At 42.4% G+C, this 21,838-nt stretch overlaps 1 protein-coding gene across 1 annotated transcript in view; it reads left to right on the top strand.

Annotated features, from left to right (window-relative positions):
- Positions 1 to 21,838, top strand: part of LanB1 (laminin subunit beta-1) — a gene marked incomplete at its 5' end in the record, with an annotated part of 52,746 nt that overhangs the window by 3,681 nt on the left and 27,227 nt on the right. Inside the window, 14 exons of the mRNA XM_050174979.2 lie at positions 189 to 423; positions 2,201 to 2,378; positions 3,767 to 4,165; positions 4,283 to 4,403; positions 7,108 to 7,296; positions 9,408 to 9,587; positions 10,024 to 10,130; positions 11,406 to 11,621; positions 12,156 to 12,314; positions 12,820 to 12,940; positions 14,855 to 14,982; positions 17,205 to 17,397; positions 18,964 to 19,107; positions 20,581 to 20,812. Coding sequence (XP_050030936.2) covers positions 189 to 423; positions 2,201 to 2,378; positions 3,767 to 4,165; positions 4,283 to 4,403; positions 7,108 to 7,296; positions 9,408 to 9,587; positions 10,024 to 10,130; positions 11,406 to 11,621; positions 12,156 to 12,314; positions 12,820 to 12,940; positions 14,855 to 14,982; positions 17,205 to 17,397; positions 18,964 to 19,107; positions 20,581 to 20,812 — 2,602 coding nt within the window. The remainder of the gene's footprint in view (positions 1 to 188; positions 424 to 2,200; positions 2,379 to 3,766; positions 4,166 to 4,282; positions 4,404 to 7,107; positions 7,297 to 9,407; positions 9,588 to 10,023; positions 10,131 to 11,405; positions 11,622 to 12,155; positions 12,315 to 12,819; positions 12,941 to 14,854; positions 14,983 to 17,204; positions 17,398 to 18,963; positions 19,108 to 20,580; positions 20,813 to 21,838) is intronic.

Below are 21,838 nucleotides of genomic sequence, written 5' to 3' on the forward strand. Positions count from 1 at the left end.
GTCTGTGGCAACAATGACACATTTGTTATATTAGGACCTTAAGCTGTCACTTTGTCTGGACGTAATTTTTGTCGTTAATGTCTCTTAGCACAGCCGAGGGGCACCTAAGACTGATGGTGCGCCCACAATTAACCACGAGCTGTCGCCATTGTGTGAGTTGTAATCTTTCTGGGGTTCCCACATCGCAGCACTATCGCGAGGCTCCCACCAGCCGCATGCCTGCGAAGACTCGAGTTGCTACCCAGCAACGGGAAACCTGCTCATTGGTAGGGAGGAAAAATTGTCGGCATCATCCACATGCGGCTTGCGTGGTGTCGAGACGTACTGCATCGTGAGCCACCTTAAAGAAAAAACCAAGTGCTTCCGATGTGACTCAACCAAGAAAGGAAGGGATTACCACGGCATTGAGAACATTGTCTCCAGGTGAGTCTATAGCTTCATGGAAATAAAATGCTTTGCTTGTGTTCCTGCGATGGACAAGGATGTTGGCAAATCAGTTCTGTGCAAGCCTGCAAGCTGAAGGTAAGTTCATGAAAGGGAAGATTGTCATCCACCCTACACTCTGGTGGATGACATTCTTTCGTGAATCTTCCTCTATCCACAGAACTGATTCATCATATTCAGTGTCCCTTTGCTTCGAGTTGTTGCTTAGTCCAGCCTCACTCTGCTAGATGCCAACCTCCTGGCTAGCTCAGAATGTAGAGCAATGACCCAGAGAGACATTGGTCTCGGGTTCGATTTCTGGACAACAACTTTTCATCTGTGAAGTTTTCTTCCTGAGAAATTCATATGCATTTCTTTTGTAGCTTCATGCTACAGTCAAGTGGATGACAGTTTTCCCTTTCATGACAACAATGTTGTATGCTTCATTTTTTAAGCTTGGTGCCGGTAAAAGTAAAGGAAAAGAAATACTCGCAAGAGGGCCACTCAAATGCAAGCTCTACCTCAGCATCTTCCATTTAAATACATTGAAATAAAGAAATTGTTTTGCATGGCGTATGTGGATCGAATTTGATGAGGTTCCTTTCATTGAAAAAAATAATGATAATAAAGCTATAATCTATCAATTGTAGGGAGCATGTTTGAATTAGGGCCAGCAATTTTTTTCTGTTGAAATTCGCTGAGAATTGCAAAAAAAAAACATGAAATAATAAACAAGCATCAGTTTTACAACTCTTAAAACAGCAATAAGAAGTTACAACAAAATTTTGTAAGCTGCACCTACTGAAACACAAAAAACAACATTTATGTCACACCATATTCTGAATTGTACCAATAATTTTTGGACAGGACTTTTGCAAAATTAAGTTAGATGATGTAGTAATTTTAGGTAAGTATTAAACAAACACACAGTATATGTCCTTTTTGGCCAAGTTAGCAAATGCAGTTTGCAAAATTGAGATTCCTCGAGAGTGCAACAAGCAATTATTTATGTTCTTTATTAATGTGACTAGTTCAAAATGAGTCAAGTGCAGCGTGTATTCGGAGGTGAAAAAGAAGGCTATTCACGTCAGTGAAACCCGATGTGGTTTCGTTGTGCTAGAAACCACCGAGAGCCGCACACTATGACCATGCTGCTGAAAGTCCAGTCCATTCAGCACTCGAACAGAACAAGGGGGGAGAATGGGTTTCCTTGAGATGAGCAAATTGGAAAGGCTAGTTTGGCAGCCTTCAGTCGCACGGTCATTGTACGACCGCCAACCACTGTAGTTGTTTGTGGTACCACATGACCGCTACCTTTACTTACGGGGATGTGATCAGTCTCCTTTTTCTTGTTTTTTATGTGGGCATTGTCTGAAGCAATGCCACTGAAAATGCATGGATTGTACTGAAACGAAACAGTGGCGCCATCTTTGGGTTCACAGGAAACAATGTGTGTTTGTTACAGCCACTATGGACGGCGTCACTGTTTCATCGCAGTAGAATCTAGATTTTTTTTGTTTTTTTTTTTTTGTTTTTTTTAGTATCATTGCTGCAGATGTCACCCACTTTAATTTTATTTCAGATGAAACGGGCAAGTAATGCAAACAAGTTTCATATTCAACTGTACCAACTGCATGGTGATGCGTCTGTGTGAAATTCGAGTTGAGATCAACCATCGCTTAAGTTAGAAGAGTCATGTACACTTGGTGCTCCTTTTTATGTGACATTCAGTATGGTGGAGTTGCAAGTACCATACCCTGCTTTGTTTGCATTTCAGGATTGGCAAAAGGCACAAGGGGACATGGTGGCAGTCCGAAAACGGCGTGCAATCCGTGTCCATTCGGCTGGACCTGGAAGCAGAGTTTCACTTCACGCATCTGATCATCACATTCAAGACATTTAGGCCAGCTGCCATGCTCATTGAACGATCGCATGACAACGGGCACACATGGAAGGTACAGGAAAAGTACATGTATGCCATTAGTCGTGCTGCACTCATCTGTTGACTTGAGCATTGCTTGCTGAGGAAATTGTCCGCGTTTGTTTAAGTTGATGTTCGTTTGATGTCGGTGAGGGAAATTTGAAGGTGTTGTGGATGCTGCAAAATCACACTACAGTAGCCAAGGCTGTGACACTGATTGCAACGGGTTAACTGTTTATTAAGACAGAATAGGCAAGCGATAGAATGGAAACTATTTACACAGACATCAGACTACGAGCCAATAGTTACAATGATGTTACAACTTTGGTCTTTCTTCTCTTAGCCAAATCTTCATCGAATTCCCAACGGCCCTGCACATACCTAAGAGCATCTCCAACATTCCCCTCACCCCTTCGTTCGTCCAATCACACTTTGGTGCATACAGTGTGTACACAACGGAGCTCCAGGGTGACACTAGCCGGAGTTCCAATACATCAAGGCCGCCGTCTTTGTGTCGAACCACGCATCTCTCTTGACCACACCGCGTGACTCTTACATGTAGCCACCTGCACAAACAAAGCTGAACTCCACTGTTTTATGACTTGCTTTTTTCTTTTCTGTTTTTCCTATATTAGGTTTACAACTTCATGAGGGGGTTCTGGCACTAAATTTCTTTATGAAATTCCTTGGCAGGGCATAATGTCATTTTGCAAGATATCGCATTACACATCAAGGGTGGCCTAGCCGGTGCCATGTCTCAGATGTAACTCTTCACAAATCTGCATGGGACTTATGGCCAGCTTTCTTGTCATACAGTCAAGCAGTAATTTCTGTTCCGATTGCATATGCAAATTTTGCTTCTTGCTGCACTAGAAGCTGTAGGCATTTGGGTGGTCACCTTTCTCAGAAAACAGGTCCATTGTTTCTTTACTAAACTGGAGAAATGCTTTTAATTAAAAGTGTATCTAAACAAGTTGAGCCAGTGATACTGCAATGCTGGTGCTTGGTGGGGCTCCTCAAAAAAAAGATATGTTTTCTTTGTTATGTGTGCTCAAATACATCCATCTTGCGTCCTCTCTTATATAATAAAACACTATAAGTGAATTTCCTCTGATTCAAAGATCTGGCCACATCTATGGCATTATGATATGTAGAGCTTTGCAATTGAGCTTCTTTAAAAAGAAACTGTTCTGTTAATGGCATTGTACTGTGTTAGTCTGCTGCACATTACAATGGCATTGTGTTGTACTGTGAAGTGAAGCTTTTTCGTTGAATTTTGCTATTCTGCTATACATCCTAAGAAGCATGTTGTTCAAGAGTGAAGAAGGCTTCTGTTTACACAATGGCTCACTTAAATAATGCGATGTGCTCTTTTTTTCTGCGAGTCACAAATGCGGCATGTGTGTCCAACAAAACTCGCAGGTGTACCAATACTTTGCGTACGACTGTAGTGACGCCTTCCCACACGTGCGGAAGGGGCAACGGCGAAACATCACTGATGTGACGTGCGAGTCACACTATTCCAACGTCGAACCCTCGACCAATGGAGAGGTCATCTTCCGTGTGCTGCCACCGCACATCCACATCGACGACCCGCACAGCCGGGACGTGCAAGACTTGCTCAAGATGACCAACCTGCGCATCAACTTCACTCGCCTGCACACTCTCGGTGACAATCTGCTGGACTCGCGTCGGGAAATCAAGCAGAAGTACTATTACGCCATCTATGACATGGTTGTTCGAGGCTCGTGCTCCTGCTATGGACACGCTAGTCGCTGCATACCAGAGGAAGGAGAGTCTGCTACTGCAAAAGATGACATGGTGTGTACTTTTTACATATAAAAAGGGTAAATTTAAAATCTTGGTCTGAAATATCTTCTGTTGGTGAAGAGTTGGCCCCCACTGTTTATGAGATTTTCAACCTGTCTTCACCATTAGGTGTTCGGCAAGTGTCTGTGCACGCACCACACGAAAGGCCTTAACTGCGAAAGCTGCGAAGATCTGTACAATGACCAGCCTTGGAGACCAGCAAGTGAGAGGGACCCAAATCCATGCAAACGTAAGGCAGCCTACGTCGATACATTTAATTTTTTAAACCGAAACTTTCTTTGCCTCTTCCTTCGACTTTGACAGTGCTGCTGTAGTTGTCTTGCACACTGCATGGGGGAGTGGTTCAGAGTGTGCATATACATGGCAGGAGCATGGCAGAGAGGAAAGGCGATGAGAGAAACTTGTTTGGGCCTTTGCACCACGTCGAATGTCCACAATGCCCTCTGGGGCTTCCTGGGTGTTGCGACAATACCCTCTTGACAGCCGTAATTATCCGTGACTCCTTGCCAAAGTATTGCAGAAACTGCAGTGCTTACCTTTCTGCTAACATGCCAACGGTCCAGAGGGGAGGTAGATAGAATGGTAGAGAGGATATAGGGAGAGCAGACAGAGAATGGGGAGAACCGATGCAGCCACGAAACGAGTGAATTACAGCCTTGGCACTCTTCACTCTCAACTCGCACACATGTGGGGAGGGTGGTAGAGGGAAAAAATGCGAGAAGGCGAGGAAGTGCTACTACTAGACATGACAGCAGTTGCGCAGAAACTGGATAAATTTATGTTCAAGGTACGGTACAGATCTGCTATTTCTGAAAAATGAACACCATGCAAATTTATCAAGCGGACAAGTGATGCACGGCTTGCAGACTCAAAGCTGCATTAAAGCACCATAGCGTCTAGGTGACACTGGTTGTACATGAAATCAACACTTCTGTGCCTGCCATAGTAGTTTTGCGGCAATAGCATTGCTCGAGTATACAGGTTCAATCCCGACAACGGCAGTCGCATTAAGACGGGGGCGAAATGCAAAAAAGCTTGTGTACTTAGATTTAGGTGCTCGTTAAATTCCCCCAGAGGGTCAAAATTAATCTGTATTCCGCCACTATGGCGTGCCTCATAATACAATTGTGGTTTTGGCATGTACAGTCCCACAGTTCAAATTAAAGTTTAACACTTCTGCAATGATGCAACGTGATGTGTGGCGCAATGACATTGCTAACCTTCGCACAGGTTATGAACAGTGAAGCACAGCAACACCTCAAGCAAACACGTCTTGCTACGTGTTCTGTGTATTACGCAGACGAGCAGGTGTGGTGCATGCAAAATAATGTTTACCGTGAACTCAACACTCTCGTATTGCACTAAATGCTGAAGAAATTAAACATCTGCCATAAACCTCACTGCTTATTGCCATTCAAAGCAAACAGCACAGAATTCTTCGCTTACGTCAATTCCCACAGTGCTTGGGATCTAAACAATCTTTTTTTGTCTGCTATACTCTGTTTCATACTTAGCAGACAACACTACGAAGGCCAGAGAGTCTTATCTCACTACTCGCACCCACGATGAAAAAGTAGCGAGTCAGGTAAGAAAAAAAACAAAAGATACAGGTATAGTCATCTGTAATTCGACATAACATTAAATGCCATTATGTCATGTTGCAAGATGTGACACTTGTATTACACGAAAAATGTATCAGATGTTAACCTATTTACCACCAAACAAGCAGAGTGAAACGTTTCAGCGATCAGTGGCCACAGCATATTGCTTGCACTTGCAATGAAAACATAGTATGTCGCATACTGGATGCACAATTGTGCACAAATGATGCTTACTTTGACATAATGTTACACCAATTAAAAGTTATAGTAACCTATATCTTGGAAACAAAGCTTGCCGTCTGTTGAAGTTTTTTTGCTCAAAATTCTCATTTCATTGTTCTTGCAGGCAATATGTTAATGTCCCCAGTCCTTCAAACGTATGCTGAGAAAGAAAGTGGATATGTACTTTGCCATGTTTCTTGGCCCCTTTGTATTCCTTAATACTCTCCAGTAAATAGGTGCATACATAGTTTTGTGCGAAAGGGCATGCTTTTGTGCAAAAAGGGCATGCTTTTCTGAGCTTTTCTCAACAAATTTTACTCCAGGGACATCAGTGCAGAAATAAAAAGGCAACAGGAGTAGCGCATATTTGTAGCTTAGTAATTGATTTGCTCACTCAAACAGCAGTAACAGCTGTCACTGCATTCGAGCGAAGCCAAGAGCCAGCAGACACCCTTAGTATGTCCAAAAAGTGTGAGAACTCGCTTATACAGCTCTGATGTCTTTGATGCATTGAGTCATTCATTCTTGCTTTGCTCGTAGTGCCTTTTTCACATTGCGGTATACTATTCAATTAGGAAATAAAAAAAAATACTGAGAGAAACATGAAAAGTAAGGGCCAGCAGGCAAATCAAGGTGTCCTTGTTAGGGGCTATTCCTTATATGCGATCCCTTATACATGTCTTACACTTCGTATAAAAACACTTTGATCATGCAGTTCTGGGCTCGTGACAACTCATGCTGACAAGTAGGCTCATTGCATTTTGTTTCAGCTTTACCACACTATGCTTAAAACCATTCTGAATCTGCCCTATTACAGACTGATTGATTGATCTTAATTTCCCAAAACAACCCTGGAACTATGAGAGGCACCATAGTGGAGGGGTTTGGGTTAATTTTGGCTGCCTGGGGTTCTTTAACATGCACCTCAATCTAAGTACACAAGCATTTATGCATTTAGCGTCTATTGGAATGTGACTGCCACAGCTGGGAGTCGAACCTGTGATCTTGTGCTCAGCAGCAGAATGCTATAGCCACTATGCCACCACATTGGGTCCATGTTGCATACTGTGCTGCCGTCTTACGATCTGTGTTTTCCACCCGGTGCTGCAGCCTGCAATTGCAACGGGCATGCCAGCAAGTGCCACTTCGATGCGGCCGTGTGGGAGCGTTCGGGACGTGTGAGTGGCGGCGTCTGTGATGACTGCCAGGACAACACTATGGGCCTCAACTGTGAACAGTGCGTGCCATTTTACTTCAAGGATCCTCAGCGCGACATCAGCGATCCCTATGCCTGCCAACGTAAGTCTGGTCTACCTGTGGGCATTATGAATTGCCGTTGGCTATTTCAGTGGGACAGCGGTGCATGGGACGGCAGAGACCTTGAAGTTATTAAATTATTATTAATACTTTGAAGTGATCAGCAGTGGTTGAAGAAGGGACATTTGGAGCCATTTAAACAAGGGGTCTTGCCTCTGTCAGGGCAGCAACTGCTTTACTAAAAGACATGCAGGCCTTGCAGCGCACTGCAAGGCCTGCATGTGCAAACCACATTTTTCTGAGATTAAGATTCTTGGCAGAAGCAGAAATCAAACAGCATGTGAGCTAATGGAAGCTTATTATATAAAGAAGAAAGGTTCAAGTTGCATTAGCGATACATCTATCTAGCTCTACAAATCGGAAATGAGATTGTTTTACCGCTGGATAACGTAGGTTTGTGAACAGCCTGCGCAAGCGTGTATGTGTATATATATTCCTGGGTCACTGCCCAAACTAAATCAGTTGGAAGTGCCGCCTGTGTTGTCTTCTATGTGTCTTCCTTTTGTGTGTGTTTTAACTTGCGGCAAAAAAACATGTCTTTTAGCAAGCACAAACTAGGCCAACAAGCAGTTCTGTTGCAGCAACTGCTTTCCTTGTTGGGATGCCTAGTTGGGATCCATTAGGTAAATATTAGTTGATTCAAACAAGGAAATACTACTAAGTACACCAAAAAATGAAGTATAGAAAAAAATGTAGAAGCTATGCGAGGCAAACAAAAATGAACATTTATACAAAAGCAAAAAGGTGCATAGGCATATATAATGCTTATGTACCTTTCTGTTGATCGCATCGGCTATCCCAGTTATTTACACAGTTCAGGACAGCATATTTGACTGGTTCACCAAACTATCAGATTATGTGAAATCAATGGCAGCTTGCTTTAGCATGAGTTGACTTAGGAACAGGCTTACATGACAGCCATATTAAGAGTGGTTGAATGAATCTGAAAAATTTCAATGAAACCGTTCATACTTTCAGACTTCTTCGAATTAAGTAGAGTTGTAAGTCGCTACAATTAAACTGCACTAGTTGCTTTTCCATGTTTGTCACAGACCCATCCTGTCACCCCTGCCAGTCTATACCTTATGTCTAGCCAAGTGGCACAGGCATTATACACAGCAGCTACATTTGTGACAGGCATTATGCTTCACTTGCAGCGGTATAGTACTCGCAAATTAAGCTGCACAGTATAGCAAGCAGAATGTGGCCCTAGTAGCGTACTTAAAAGAAAATACCTAAAAGCAATCTCATCAAAATATGTTCAAGTGCTGAGTGCACCTCTCACAATGACACTTCGAATGCTTCTTGTAAAAATATGCATTGAACCAGATGCTCATTAAGTCTGCCACCCAGTCACTTTCAATTAGAATCAAAGTTCATGTTGCTTTAGTGAACTTCATCAAATTGAAATTCTACAGCAATTATCATAAATTCCATCACAGCCTTCCACCTCGATGTGCACCTAAACGTCAGGTGAAACCAGAGATAGCCCTATGTCAGAATCTGGTGTGGATTGCAAGGAGGGCTTTGCAACAAGCAGACATATCCATGAGCGGCACACTTGCTTTATTTTAGCCTGTACCACTCTAATGAAGATGTTCTCATGTATTTCTTACGTTGTTTGTACCGCTCTGCCACAACCCCTATTACTGGGGTTAGCAGTATTTCAAATAAGTAAATAAAAACAACATAAGATTGTGCTCTTTGCTTGGATGTTCCCTCGGGCTCTTCATTAAGGCACTTCGTTACACCGTTGAAGAAGCACATGTCAACCAGGACATTATGCTTAACATGTATAATGTGCCACCTGGTACATATTCATCAAAAGAACATCCCACTAAATGTGAACAAGATCGTCTATCATTACTTTTATTAGGGTGAATAGTAAAATAAGAACCATGATCACTTTGGATTAATGTTTAGTTATGAAACAAACTGAAATTCATCCATCGATGCAAAGCAGCTGTGATTAGGAAAATTGTGTAGTTGTGTGCTTAGGGCCTTTCATTTACGTTTCAAGCTTTTGAGCTACCCATCTTTTGCTTGTTCAGATCGGTCGGGGTCTGATCCCTTCAGTCACTGGTCTTTTGCAGCTTGTGATTGTGACCCCCGCGGTTCCTTGGACGAAGGCGTGTGCGACCCACAGGATGACCTAACATCGGGGCTTGTTGCTGGTCGCTGCCACTGCAAGAAAAATGTTGAGTCCCGCCGATGCGACCGTTGCAAGAAAGGTTTTTTCAACTTCCAGGCAGCGAATCCCGACGGCTGCGAGCGTAAGTGCCACATTTTGTGTCGCACTGTTTGTGGATGCTCCAGTTTATCTCTGGAGGAAAGGCGCAGCAAAGTTTAGATGGATGTCACTCCTTACGAAAAAATTTTGAATATACTAATGAGCTCATTTGCCCTTTCTTCCCAATTCCTAGTGCATCTTGATCTTTGTTGGATCACTGACATAAAACTATAATTGGGTGCCTCAGAAAGTTGTGAGTGTGCGCGCTTTATTTTTTTACATGCTTTTTCTTAATATTTTTTGTTTGTTTGTGACAGGTTAGATTAGAAGCCTAGGTATTGCTCAAAAAACTGTAACAGGGAAAAAATAAACTAATTACACTTCTGATGTCAGCTTCCTTAAAATTATAAAATCATGGGATTTTGGAAGCGCAGTCTCATTAATGCCTAGAGATTGAGATTACGCATGTCAATCTGCAGCATGCAGCTGCCATGAGCTTGGAACAGCAGGGGACGGCTGCAACGTCTACACAGGCGAATGCACTTGCAAACGCAACGTCATTGGTCGCGACTGCAACCAGTGCCTGGTAAGTCCCTAGTAACTCTGCGGCTAATACTTTCCTGTGTGCCATCCTTCTGAAGAGGGTCAGACTATGTTCAATATACGTGCACAATGCACAGATATTCAGCAAGATCCAGAGAGCAGCTATTTTTTTTTCAGACTGCAGTGTTACAGTGTGTGAAGAGTGCAACTTTCACAAGAGATGCAATTGCATTTCTTGGGAGGCTGTCTGCTTTTACATCAAAGTAAGGTGCTATGGTTATAACAAGGCCAATGAGTGACACCATATATATTTTTTTTCCCTCATACCGGTTGCGGGACTTCTGGCTGTTTAAAGCAGCATCTGGCAACCAGGTGTTGGTTGCCAGACACATACGTTGTTCTAGAGCATTTTAGACAAGGTGCACTTAAACGTGAAATTAGTGGTTGTTCTAAAGCAACATTTTTTTTTCTTTTGCAGAATTGGTGCAAAATTATCGATGAAAAATTTGCAGTATGTTATAGCAGTTGATCTGTTGCTTGACTCGCTCAAGCGTTTAGTCTTGACAAATATTTTGAATGTGATAGATACATTGGCGGTCAACATTACTCCATGCATGTGGTCTGATAATAAATTTTTGCATAAAAATTCAGTTCAGCATTCTGCTTTGTTGATCTGAAGAAACACTAAAGAGCAAAACTAAATCTGTTTAGAGCAGTGAAGTGTTCTTCTAAAGCTCTATATGTTCATTCATTTGGTGAAAAATGGTATTACTGGAGAAAACAAAGGCCAAAGTTTTCTTATTCGAATTCCACACTTAAACCTTGGCGTTGTCATGTCATGGATTCCAAAGTATTTTCTCATATTTGGGCCACCTCGGTACAAGTTATTGAAATTGCTGTATTGGCCCTTTAGAACCTAATGTGGCCCTTCTTTATCGGTAAGAAACTAATTAGACCCGTGTAGATGTCCAAATTTATGACTTCATGACAAGCTTATGCAGCAACTTAAGGGCAGTGTTGCCCTTCATATATTGTTTTTGTGTCTCTTCTAGCTTGTAAAGCCTCTTGTCAGGATGGCAGTGGCTATATTTTACTTTACACGCTTCACTAATACAGTTCAGTTTAATATTATTTAGTTGCCCTTTAGAGACTACACTGTATATACCTGCCGAGTCATTGCTACCACAATTGGGCGCAATGAATGGATGAGGCGAAGAATGAGAAAAATTTGGTTGAGGCACCACCGCACTCCGACGGTTCCTTTGTGTTTCAAGTGGCAAAGATATATCTTATCTCTGCGCTCTCCTAACTTTGACAGCCGGAATTCTATGGGCTGAGTCACGACGATGACGGTTGTAAGCCCTGCGACTGTGACCCCGGAGGTGCCTATGAGAACAGCTGCGATGTGATCACCGGCCAGTGTCGCTGTCGGCCCAGTGTCCAAGGACGCCGCTGTGACCAGCCAGACACTGGCTTCTTTGTTGGCAACCTTGATTTCATGGTCCACGAGGCTGAACTGGCCAAGGCCAGCCCTGTGAGTATCTCTTCTAGATGTCTTTCGAATACACATTTGCCTGCTGCAGGTGTCTTTAATGGGACAGTGCCTATTTTAGTTTCAATGAATGGGCTGAAAAAGCTTGGCAATATTATATAGTATATGCTATTTTCTTATTTGTATGACTTGTCGTGAAAGTTTTCTAGACTGTTGCCAACAAAAGATGACCAAGTATGAATAAGCAAGTTTGGTTTACAGCGTTTTGGATGTCTGAAATTGGTTATGTCCAGATGACTGGCTTCAAATATATCATCAAGATCGATTGTCTTGACTCTGTGCAAAGCATTCATGCTGGCTTAATACTACTAGAGGTAATTGGAAAGGCTTCATGTGGTCTATGCATGGCCAGAGGGATTCTGTTTTCGTCATTTCGCTTATCTCGAAATTTCTTCTGGTTCTTACAGCTTCGATTTAACGGGTGTTTACTGTACTTAAAATGGCACGAGATGGAATGCGCATATGGTGGACAAAATGTGCAGGCAGGATTTTGCATGCCTATAATTCACATTGCAGGACTGCCAAGTGCTGGTACGAGAGCCTTATGGTGACCGGGAGGCATCATGGACTGGTCTGGGCTTCATGCAAGTCCATCAGGACTCTTATCTGGAGTTTGACGTTCCTGATATACCGACGTCCATGGACTACAATATTGTATTCCGTTATGAACCCAAGGTAGGTCTGGAATGACTGTAAATTACATTGGTATAAGTGTATCATGGAGTTAAAGGCTCATAACTGACATTTATAGTTGAGATAAGGAAACCAGAGAGTCACATAAGTCTGGAAAATTTTTCTTTTACTGTGACAGGCACTTACAAGTTCCATAGTAGCTGTGCTTTCTCCAACCCTTTCATTTTGTTTTGCCATTTTCATTGTCGGGTCACATCCCAATTCTCAGCTTCACCCTTGCTACATGGCAACGAAAAACAAAACTGTGCCCGTTACTTAAGAGTTGAACTCGTGCTCCTTCGCAGTGCGAATTAGAAAGCCGAGTTGCTCACTGCTATGCTGTTGCTGTATTGAGACCTCTACACATACAACTCTCATTGCTACACGAAACCTCAAAGTAATGAATAGCGTGCATCATTTTCAGTGAGACTCACTGGAGATGGTGCTCACAAATTGTCTTAGCTGAATGACGATGCTTCAAATGAAACGTCAGATTTCTCACTTTCAGCTTGCTCAAGGCTGGGAAGAGGCTATCGTGACCGTGGACAGACCGGGGCCAGTTGATCCCAATGGGCCCTGTGCCAATGCCATTCCTCAGGATGACCGTCAAGTGATTAGGTTTTCTGCAGGCAAGTCAGCACTTTCTTGGAGCTTACGTACACTGAATCGTATTTATGTGTGCAAATTGTGCCTGATGTCAACTAGCCTCAATACTATGACCAACAGTATTAATGTTGAACTTTATTTTAAATATCAAACGTGGCAGTGCATGTATTCAGTGTGAAACTCATAGCGTTACCATCACAAGGTGCCTGGGCCGCTATCTTGTACGCATTTGAAAAGCCAATGTTCTTTTTCGCCTCACACACTTGTCCAGGCCGCACCGATATCATAGCCTAGGTCAGTCTAGGCCGATCGCATGAGGTGAAACCGAATGTCGGCTTTTTGAACGCACACAAGATAGCGGGTCTGCTTTCAATCCTCTCTGCAGTGCTGTGTGTTCATGACTGATTGATGGAACGTGAATCCTGATGCACTGACCGGCACTTTTGGGGATAACCCTCTCTCATCACACGTTTATTGAATAACACAGCACATTGGAGGCCTACTGTTCCAACGAGGTCTTGCACTGGACATTATGTTACATGTTTATGTATGTGTGCTATGCAAAAGAAAATTTGTCTTAATTATTATTCAGTGAGACTAATTTCTCGAATAGTTGCTTGTGAGACTATTAAGTAAACGAAAACTTGGTTGTCATCTATATTGTGAATTCAAGTACATGGGAGCCAGGCGTGAAGCCACAGATTTTAGCATGCAGTGACACTGGCCATAATAAATAAATGTCTGCACCTTATAGTTTAAATGATTAAAAGAGTACCGAAATAAGGAGTTTTAATGAGTTAATGATTAGTTTAATTGAGTACTCGTGTAGGCCTACAACCGTCCTGGTGCAGTAGCTATCATCTAGCAAGTCTAGAAGACTCGAAACATCAGCAGTGAAGCTTATCTCTGCTGGATTGCGCCACTGACTAAGTACTAATGCACAAAAACAACCCCCTTGTATTCGTAAACTACATACACTACACCACTGTGCTTTCTGCCTCAAGTTCCTGAATTATCGATAGCATAGATGATGAATTTAAAAACATCAACTTGAGTGGCAAGTCAGGCACAGTATTGGGTGATGAAACAAGCGCATTCAGCTTCTCACATTTTTTATCCTTTGCATCCTCGCTTTTCAAAAAGACACAATGGCATTCCAATACTCTAAGACATCCTTGAGGGCTTTGCAAAACGAAAATCAAGATGGACTTGTTGTAGAAAGAGGCTTGATCTTCATGGCCACAGTTTGGCATACAATCGATGTTTTTCATGTAAAACCAAATGGCCAGAAAATTTATCAATGGGTGTTTTCTGACTTTCTTTTTTCGGTTTAAACTGAAAACACAATACCATACTTGTATCATACCAACACATACGTATTGAACAAATCTTGGCATGTCGTCTTGTGTGTTTTGCCAGTTGGTTCAATGAGCACTTTCAGCGACTCTTAGAAATGGTGCAGATGAGATAAGGCCATTTGTTTCCTGGTGCATTATTTGTGTCGACATACATTGGAAATTGTGCGATATGGTAAATTGTTTAATCAACAAAAATTGGTTTTGTTTGAGATTGCATAAGCAGGGCTTACTTAAAAATGGTAAGTGTTGATGCCAGTGCACTTTGTTGCAAGTTTGCTGGTACATATTTGAAAACCGGTGGCAGTCTCAGTGTACCGGCCAGCTGCACATGCTTTGGGCACTAACTGCCTTCAGTTTCAGCTTTTGCAACATGTCTGAATTAGTTGATATGCTAATTTAATCTCATTGGTTAAAGAGCACATTGGTAATTGAAACACAATATATGATGCCCACTACTGCTATATATTTTGGACAACATAAGACGTCGTCTTTTTGCAAGTTAACCTATTTTGAGTAGACACAGTCATCACCGAATCTCTATTCTTGTTTGTTCAATAATCTGCACACTGCCCCATGTAGGTGACAGGTACGTGATTGTTGCACCACCCGTCTGCTTGGAGAAGGGCAGGCACTACAAAGTGCGAGTCACGTTCAAGCAATACGACCGCGAGGTGGACACGCCTTCAGCATCGATCCTAATCGACTCGGTGAGTCCGGTGATGTTGAATTGTGTAAAGCTATGACAATGAAATCTCTGGTGAAAGTGACCAGCTAGCTAAACAGGCTAACTGGCCAATGCCCATTTGGTAGCATTTGTTTGTTGGTGGCACTTGGATACGCAGACTACTACTACGGTTACAGACAGGAATGGCCTAACGATTCAGTTAGACTAGTCAGTCTCCCTGGAAATATTACTCTAGGTGGTCTTGTGTGAGTGGAAGGGGGGGGGGGGTGCATACAACGCTTTTATCACAGACGTGGAGGAAAACAAATATGCATTTCATACCACCATGTTAAATCACTCGTCTGAACAGGATAAAGGAGCAGTAGTCTAGTTTGAGAAAATTTGTACCGTATTTACTTGCATAATGATCGCACTCGCGTAATGATCGCACCCCTGAATTTTGTCTTCAAAATTCAGTTTTTTTTATTTCCCGTGTAATGATCGCACCCCGAACTTGCCACAGCGATATGTTGTGTGCCAAGTCTAGCTAATATTGATCGCGCTTACCATCTGTCGAATGCTATGCAAACGGCTCTTCAAAACAAACCAAGCAGTTTGCATGCACCAAACATTCTTAAGTAGATGCCTCATTTCATTACTTTCATCACTTTTCGCGCTTCCGTGACTAAAAAAAAGCTGAAACCAAACTTGCCGTTATTATGTGTAGGCTTTATAATGGTTGTAGTCAACAACAACAAAAAAGGCGCCTTTTGATTCTTCTCATCTGCACTCGAGGGCACGCAACAAATCACGAGCCGCTACAATAGTAGCCACGTTTACACTGATACGTTAAAAGTGTACCCTATTCATACCCCGACGCTTGTAACACAGCTAAGATATTCACCCACCCTTAGCGGAAACGTGCCGTATTAGGATAGTAGTGAAGACAGATGCCGCAGTTTCTGCAGCATGCCGGCCATGTGTTTCTATGTCACTGGCAGCTAAGTGCGCCCACCTCTGTTTCTGTCCCCTCAAAGTGGACATTGCTATGTTATTGCCGCAAACTTGCCGATATTAACGATATTATTCATTACTGATACAGAAGAAACTGTTTCAATGCACGTAATGCACTCACGAGAAAAAAAAGCGCATTCGGCGCGTTCGGCTTGCTCTGCCGGCCGCCATTTTTGTTTTTGTGACCCGCAGCAAACGCGGGACGAAAAAAATTTGTGTTTCTTTTCGCGGGAAATTTAACCCGCGTAGTGATCGCACCCCTGATTTTGCGTCAATTTTTCTGACAAAAAAGTGTGATCATTATGCGAATAAATACGGTAATCTACAGTATTTTTCTCAAACAGAACATTGGGCAAAAAAAAGGGGGGGGGTGCTCTGTAAATGCGTGTTATGCCTGCCTTAAGCCAAAACAGGCTTTCACCCAGCATGCTGTCTGCCCAGTTCAATCAACAAGTCAAATTTTTTTAGATTATTGAGCTCATCACTGAACACAGCAGCTCATTACCCTCCTGATCACTACATGGAGTAGCATAAATTAATTAAACCTGAAGGCCTGCTATTTATGTGCCAAGCAGTGCAGTCCTATCACCATCGGCTAACTCCTTCGTTCCCCGAACAATTGTTGCATGGACTAACCTACCATCACACATTGCTACTCAAACTGATTTCGCAACCTTTCAGGAACTTTTACGCAATAGTTACGCGTAAATATCCATCACGTACTGTTTCTTCATACGTTGTCCAGTGTATATATTGTTTTGATCATTTGTCTTACCGTTCTGCGTGCACATTGTACAAGTGTATTCATGTCTCATCAATTTGTTTATGTGACAACTGACGCAGTTTCGAGCAACACCTCGTTTTACTTCTACATTGTGCCTATTAATTCCCTTACTTTGGTTTTTCAGTTTTGTATTTTCTATCTGAGTTTTACTTGACTAATTTATTTTGTATATTGTTTTACTTGTGTATTTTGCTAGACAACGTACTTTTGTATAACTTTTGTTTTTTTTCCTAAAAATTTTTGTGGAACTTTTGTGTACTTTAGTTTTTTTTTCCGTAACGCACAAAGCTCACATTTTTTCATGTATCGGTTCCCCCTATGTAATACCCTTTCGGGGGCCTTTAGGGGTACTATGAAATAAATAAAAATAAATAAAACAAATAAATAAATAGCCTGTGCCAACATGAAGTGCCTGTGTACCTTGCAAGCTGCAGCTTTGTGAAAGAATTTGACCCACCCTCCCACAGATGGTACTCATGCCTGACATAAATGCCATCCCATTCTTCCACGGAACTCCGGCGAACGAATACAGAAGGGAAGAATTCGAACGTTTTCGTTGCGGGCAGGCATTCTATGCCGTACGAAGAGGGGCCACCCTCCCCGAAATCTGCAAGAAGTACCTCTACAGCATCGGCTTCTACGTCTTCCAAGGAGCTCAGGGTGAGGAAGAACACTCTAGTCTGTTTTAAAGCAACACAAAATAAATACAATAAATCAGTTTGAACTGGTAAAGTGCTCGTTCAAAGTTCAATTTTTGTTAGTTTCCTGGTGATAGGTTGATTATTACAATAGAAAATGCGGGTCAAAGTTAAATTTCTTGAATTTCCCACAAAAACCAGAGTAGAGTGTGGGTGTAGGCCAGTCGGTGCTTCATGATTTTGTCAAGTTGCCACAAGCAAATCACGAGACTTGGAAGAAAAGGACAACACAAAGCGGTTCGCTTCATGTTGTCCCTTTCTTCAAGTCTTGTGTTTTGCTTGTGACAACTTCACAAAATCAAAAACCAGCGTGCCTGCACATCAGAATGACATCGCAAATTTCAGAATATTTTTTCTTATTTGGGCTCTTGCGGCTCGCTAAAAGTTCCTGAAACTTGCCAAGTTTAATGTTTGGACCTTTTAGAACACAGTATAGTCCATCTTTACTGATGAAATATTAACCAGGCCCATGCAAACACCATCAAAACCTATAATAAGCATCATCATCATCAGCCTGGTTACGCCCACTGCAGGGCAAAGGCCTCTCCCATAATTCCCATCAAAACCTATAAGGCCACGCAAAGCTTGTGGGGCAACTTTATTATTGCATCTTTTCCAGTTTATTAAGCCTCTTTTCACTTAAGAGTGACTTATTTCTTTAGCATTATAGAAAATTTGCTAATAAAACTAAAACAAATTTTCTCATTAGTGTCCCTTTAAAATTTTGGTCATGGTGGAACTGTTTGCAAATTGAGCCAAGCTCAAAGCTTGCCCAAGGATTTGGAGCCTAGCAGCTACACTGGCAGGCTTTGATTTCAACAATATGTTGGTATAATCCATATAGCAAAGAGGGGCTAGCTTATGCTATAAATAAAACAAGAGGAAAAGGGGGAGTTGGGCAGGCCATGCATTGCAAGGGGTAAATAACTGGCAGTTTATTATAGTAACAGAATAGGTGCCAAGGAAAGAGAAATGCAGGCGTAAGTTGCAGAGAACTGGGTAAAGTAGGTTTGGTCTAGTTGGTTGGAGATAACCAGAACAGCACAAGCTTAGAACATGGACAAAAGAAAGAAGTGATTGAGACACTGCACTAACTTCCTAGTGGTTTATTATATTCTGAACAGAAGCTTTTGTAAGATTGATGTACAACAACAAAAATAGCAACAAAATAAAAAACTTGGAGCAATATACATGAATGAAATACACACAAAAGGCACCAAACAATAAACAAAGCAAAAATTAAACTCGTGCCAGTGTTATGGAGCTCCCATGATTGTATCTGACAAAGAATTGAAATCTTTAATCTTGTAACGTGTTGAAGGCGTTGTGAATTTGTTGGCACATTACGAGACAACCATTCAAAAGCCTGGAAGGCTGCTTTGTCCCCAAGCGAATGTCAACATCCCAAGTGCTTACGAATCTGCTTTCACCTGTCCTGTTGGTTTACGACCCCGTTCTCTGCTAGCGAGGTTCTTCTCCCCTTGTTTTCATTTGCTTTTTTTTTTTCACGGCTTCTTTCCTCTCGCAGACTGCAGGTGTGACCCACAGGGTTCTCACAGCAGTGTGTGCAGCACACTGGGTGGTCAGTGCCAGTGCAAGACAAACGTGGTGGGTCGCAGCTGCGATCGCTGTGCACCTGGAACCTACGGTTTTGGTCCTGGAGGCTGCCGACGTAAGTGCTGCAGTTTCTGCGCTCGAATTTCTATGTGCTTGACTTGAACACCCACATGTAAAGACGTACGATGTGCTTAACCCCCCAACTGCCACGACAAATTCTAAACAAGAAAGTGTGTAGAAGTGCAAAAAAAAATGACAAAAGTAATTGTGCATTATTTTCTTGTCAAAATTACAAGAAACTGAACACCTGCACGTGTGCAAAAATTGCAAAACAATCACGACAAGTTAACTCGTCATCGGCACCAGAGGACATTTGTTGTGATGGTGAGTTATCTCGTCATCGGCAGTTAAGGGGGTTAATAAACGTAGACAGACAATTGGACAGATGGACCACTCACGGCGCTTCAGACGGTCTTATTCAATAAACCCTGTCGACACATGTACCACTCCTTAGTAAGCCACATTGTATGTCATTTTGTACTGATCGCTTGCTGAAATTTGCTGTTCCTTTTTGTCACATAAATTCCATTTTTGACTCATTTATCCCAAAGGCAACCTACCTCCGCCATGTCACTTATAGATACTGCACTTCTTTCTTAATCATCACTTCCATATATAATGCCTCTGGGCATTAAAATAATTAAATTAACCAATATATGTACAAAAGATATGTCCACTCAGTCGTGAGCACTACTATCTTGTCACATATCCGAAAAGGAATTCTTTTTCTGTCAACATCACAGACACTAACTACACTGGCATGTCTTTTTTTTCTTTTTTTTTTAACACACATTTTCATCCTTGCATCAAAGCCGAGGCAACTCGCCCAACTAGTAGTAGCTTCGACTGACGGATGGAGGATGTAGAAAGTATAATGACCAATGATTCTTAGAAGACTCGGAATGTTATCTTGTACTATGTGCTTGGTCACAAGTTAAAAGAAAACTAGAAATCACAAGAGACCACAAGTGAAACATAACAGCAGTTGAAGCATGTTTGTTTTAAGTTTTCAGAAGGTGGCACAGTCCGTTTTCAGCATCTTGTAGAGCAGAAATTGTGCATTTTTCTAGCACAGAATGCATGGTTTTATGTGTTGATATGATGAATTGCTCAGGAATGCGGCCTACACCATACTACTGTCACACATATATACTGCTACTATCTATAGCAGTTATAAAGTTATAAAAATGTAAATACTTCATTATACTGAGAATTTAATTATATTGAAGTTCATTATATTGAGGTTTAACTGTACTTGCTCCTGGGCAAACAAATGTTTCCCCTGATGATTGTTTGAATTCCTTTTTTTTCATTGCCAAAGAATGTGCTTGTAGCTGCATTGGCATTGTGAGAGCATGCATGACTCTCCCTGCAGTTACATGTTACTGGTACTATGCATGACATGGGGATTTGTTTCCGGACTTCTCGCCTGTAATGTGTATTCATAACGCTATTCATGAATCTGGAAGCTTTACATATAATGCATAGCCTCCAATGGTAAAGTGACTTGGCAGGCATTCACTTCCAGCATGCGACTGCAATGGAATTGGTTCCCTGGACAACTTCTGCGATGCCCAGACGGGCCAGTGCAAATGCCGGCCCAACACGTACGGCCGACAGTGCGACGAATGCCAGCCTGGCTTCTGGAACTACCCCAACTGCCAGCGCTGCGACTGCAACGGTCACGCAGACACATGCGACTCAAGGACAGGTCACTGCATCCAGTGTCGGGACTTCACATCAGGGCCTCACTGCGACAGGTTAGAGCTGAAAAAGAAAAGGAAAAAAAGAAAGTGACATGTGCTTAAAGGAACATCTGGAGCTAGTGTCTATGTGAGTTTCTACAGTGGCGCTTCAACTGGCATGCAAATGATGGAAGCATGCCAATTAGCTCAGTTGGCTGATGGGTTAGAGTGCAATGGAGCTGTGCACACTCTCTTCTGAGCAACAACACCATCACAACATATTACGAAAATGTTCTCTTGTACAATGGGCTTGAAAAGAGATAAGCGCAGGCACTCGGCAACCAGAAGGGCAAAATTGCAATATGTGGTGCTGCTGTGTAGAAATAGGCGGATGGCGAGGTTGCTGGGCTCTTCCAGCATTTGCAGCGTGAAGAAAGTCTGCTATCTCTCTACAGCAGCACTACGATATGCGCTACTGCTCGAATTTTAGTATTCGAAGTATTTCACCTGAACGAATACAGTAAAAGCTTGTTAATTCATAATTCATTAATTCAAAATTTCGGATAATTCGAAGTAGCTGCCAGTCTGTCCAACAATGTATTGAAAGCAATATGTAAAACATCCCGCTAATTAGCACTGAAATCCACACCACCACCGATAATTCGAACTCCGTGCCATCGTGGATGGGGCAGGTGCTAGTGCGCGAGATCACGTTAGCAACGCTGGCAATGCCGTGTGGGCCACGCCGCTTTGCTCTTTCAATCTACAGCCCTTCATTTAGGCCTGAATAGAGAGAGACGCGTTCACGCCTGGCCAGCCATGGTCAACGCCTCTGTTGAAGGTCGCTTCTCTGCTACTCTCAAGAGATAAAAACATAGATGCCACGTGGCGCTGTATGTTTCTTTCTTTCTTTACAATTTTACACCTTTCTGTTTCATATCAGAGGCTATGCTTTTTCTCTACACGGCACCAGGTAATGTCTGAAACATAGTGGCCGCGATGTTTATTGGCGCTCACAGTACCAAAAAGCATAGCCTTTAAGATTTGTGGCTATTACACGAGCAAGGCCACACCTGTACGTGTAGCGGAACTCTGCAGTGT

The sequence above is a fragment of the Dermacentor andersoni genome, chromosome 9, assembly GCF_023375885.2.
Source record: "Dermacentor andersoni chromosome 9, qqDerAnde1_hic_scaffold, whole genome shotgun sequence".
In the NCBI taxonomy this organism is placed as follows: Eukaryota; Metazoa; Arthropoda; class Arachnida; order Ixodida; family Ixodidae; genus Dermacentor; species Dermacentor andersoni.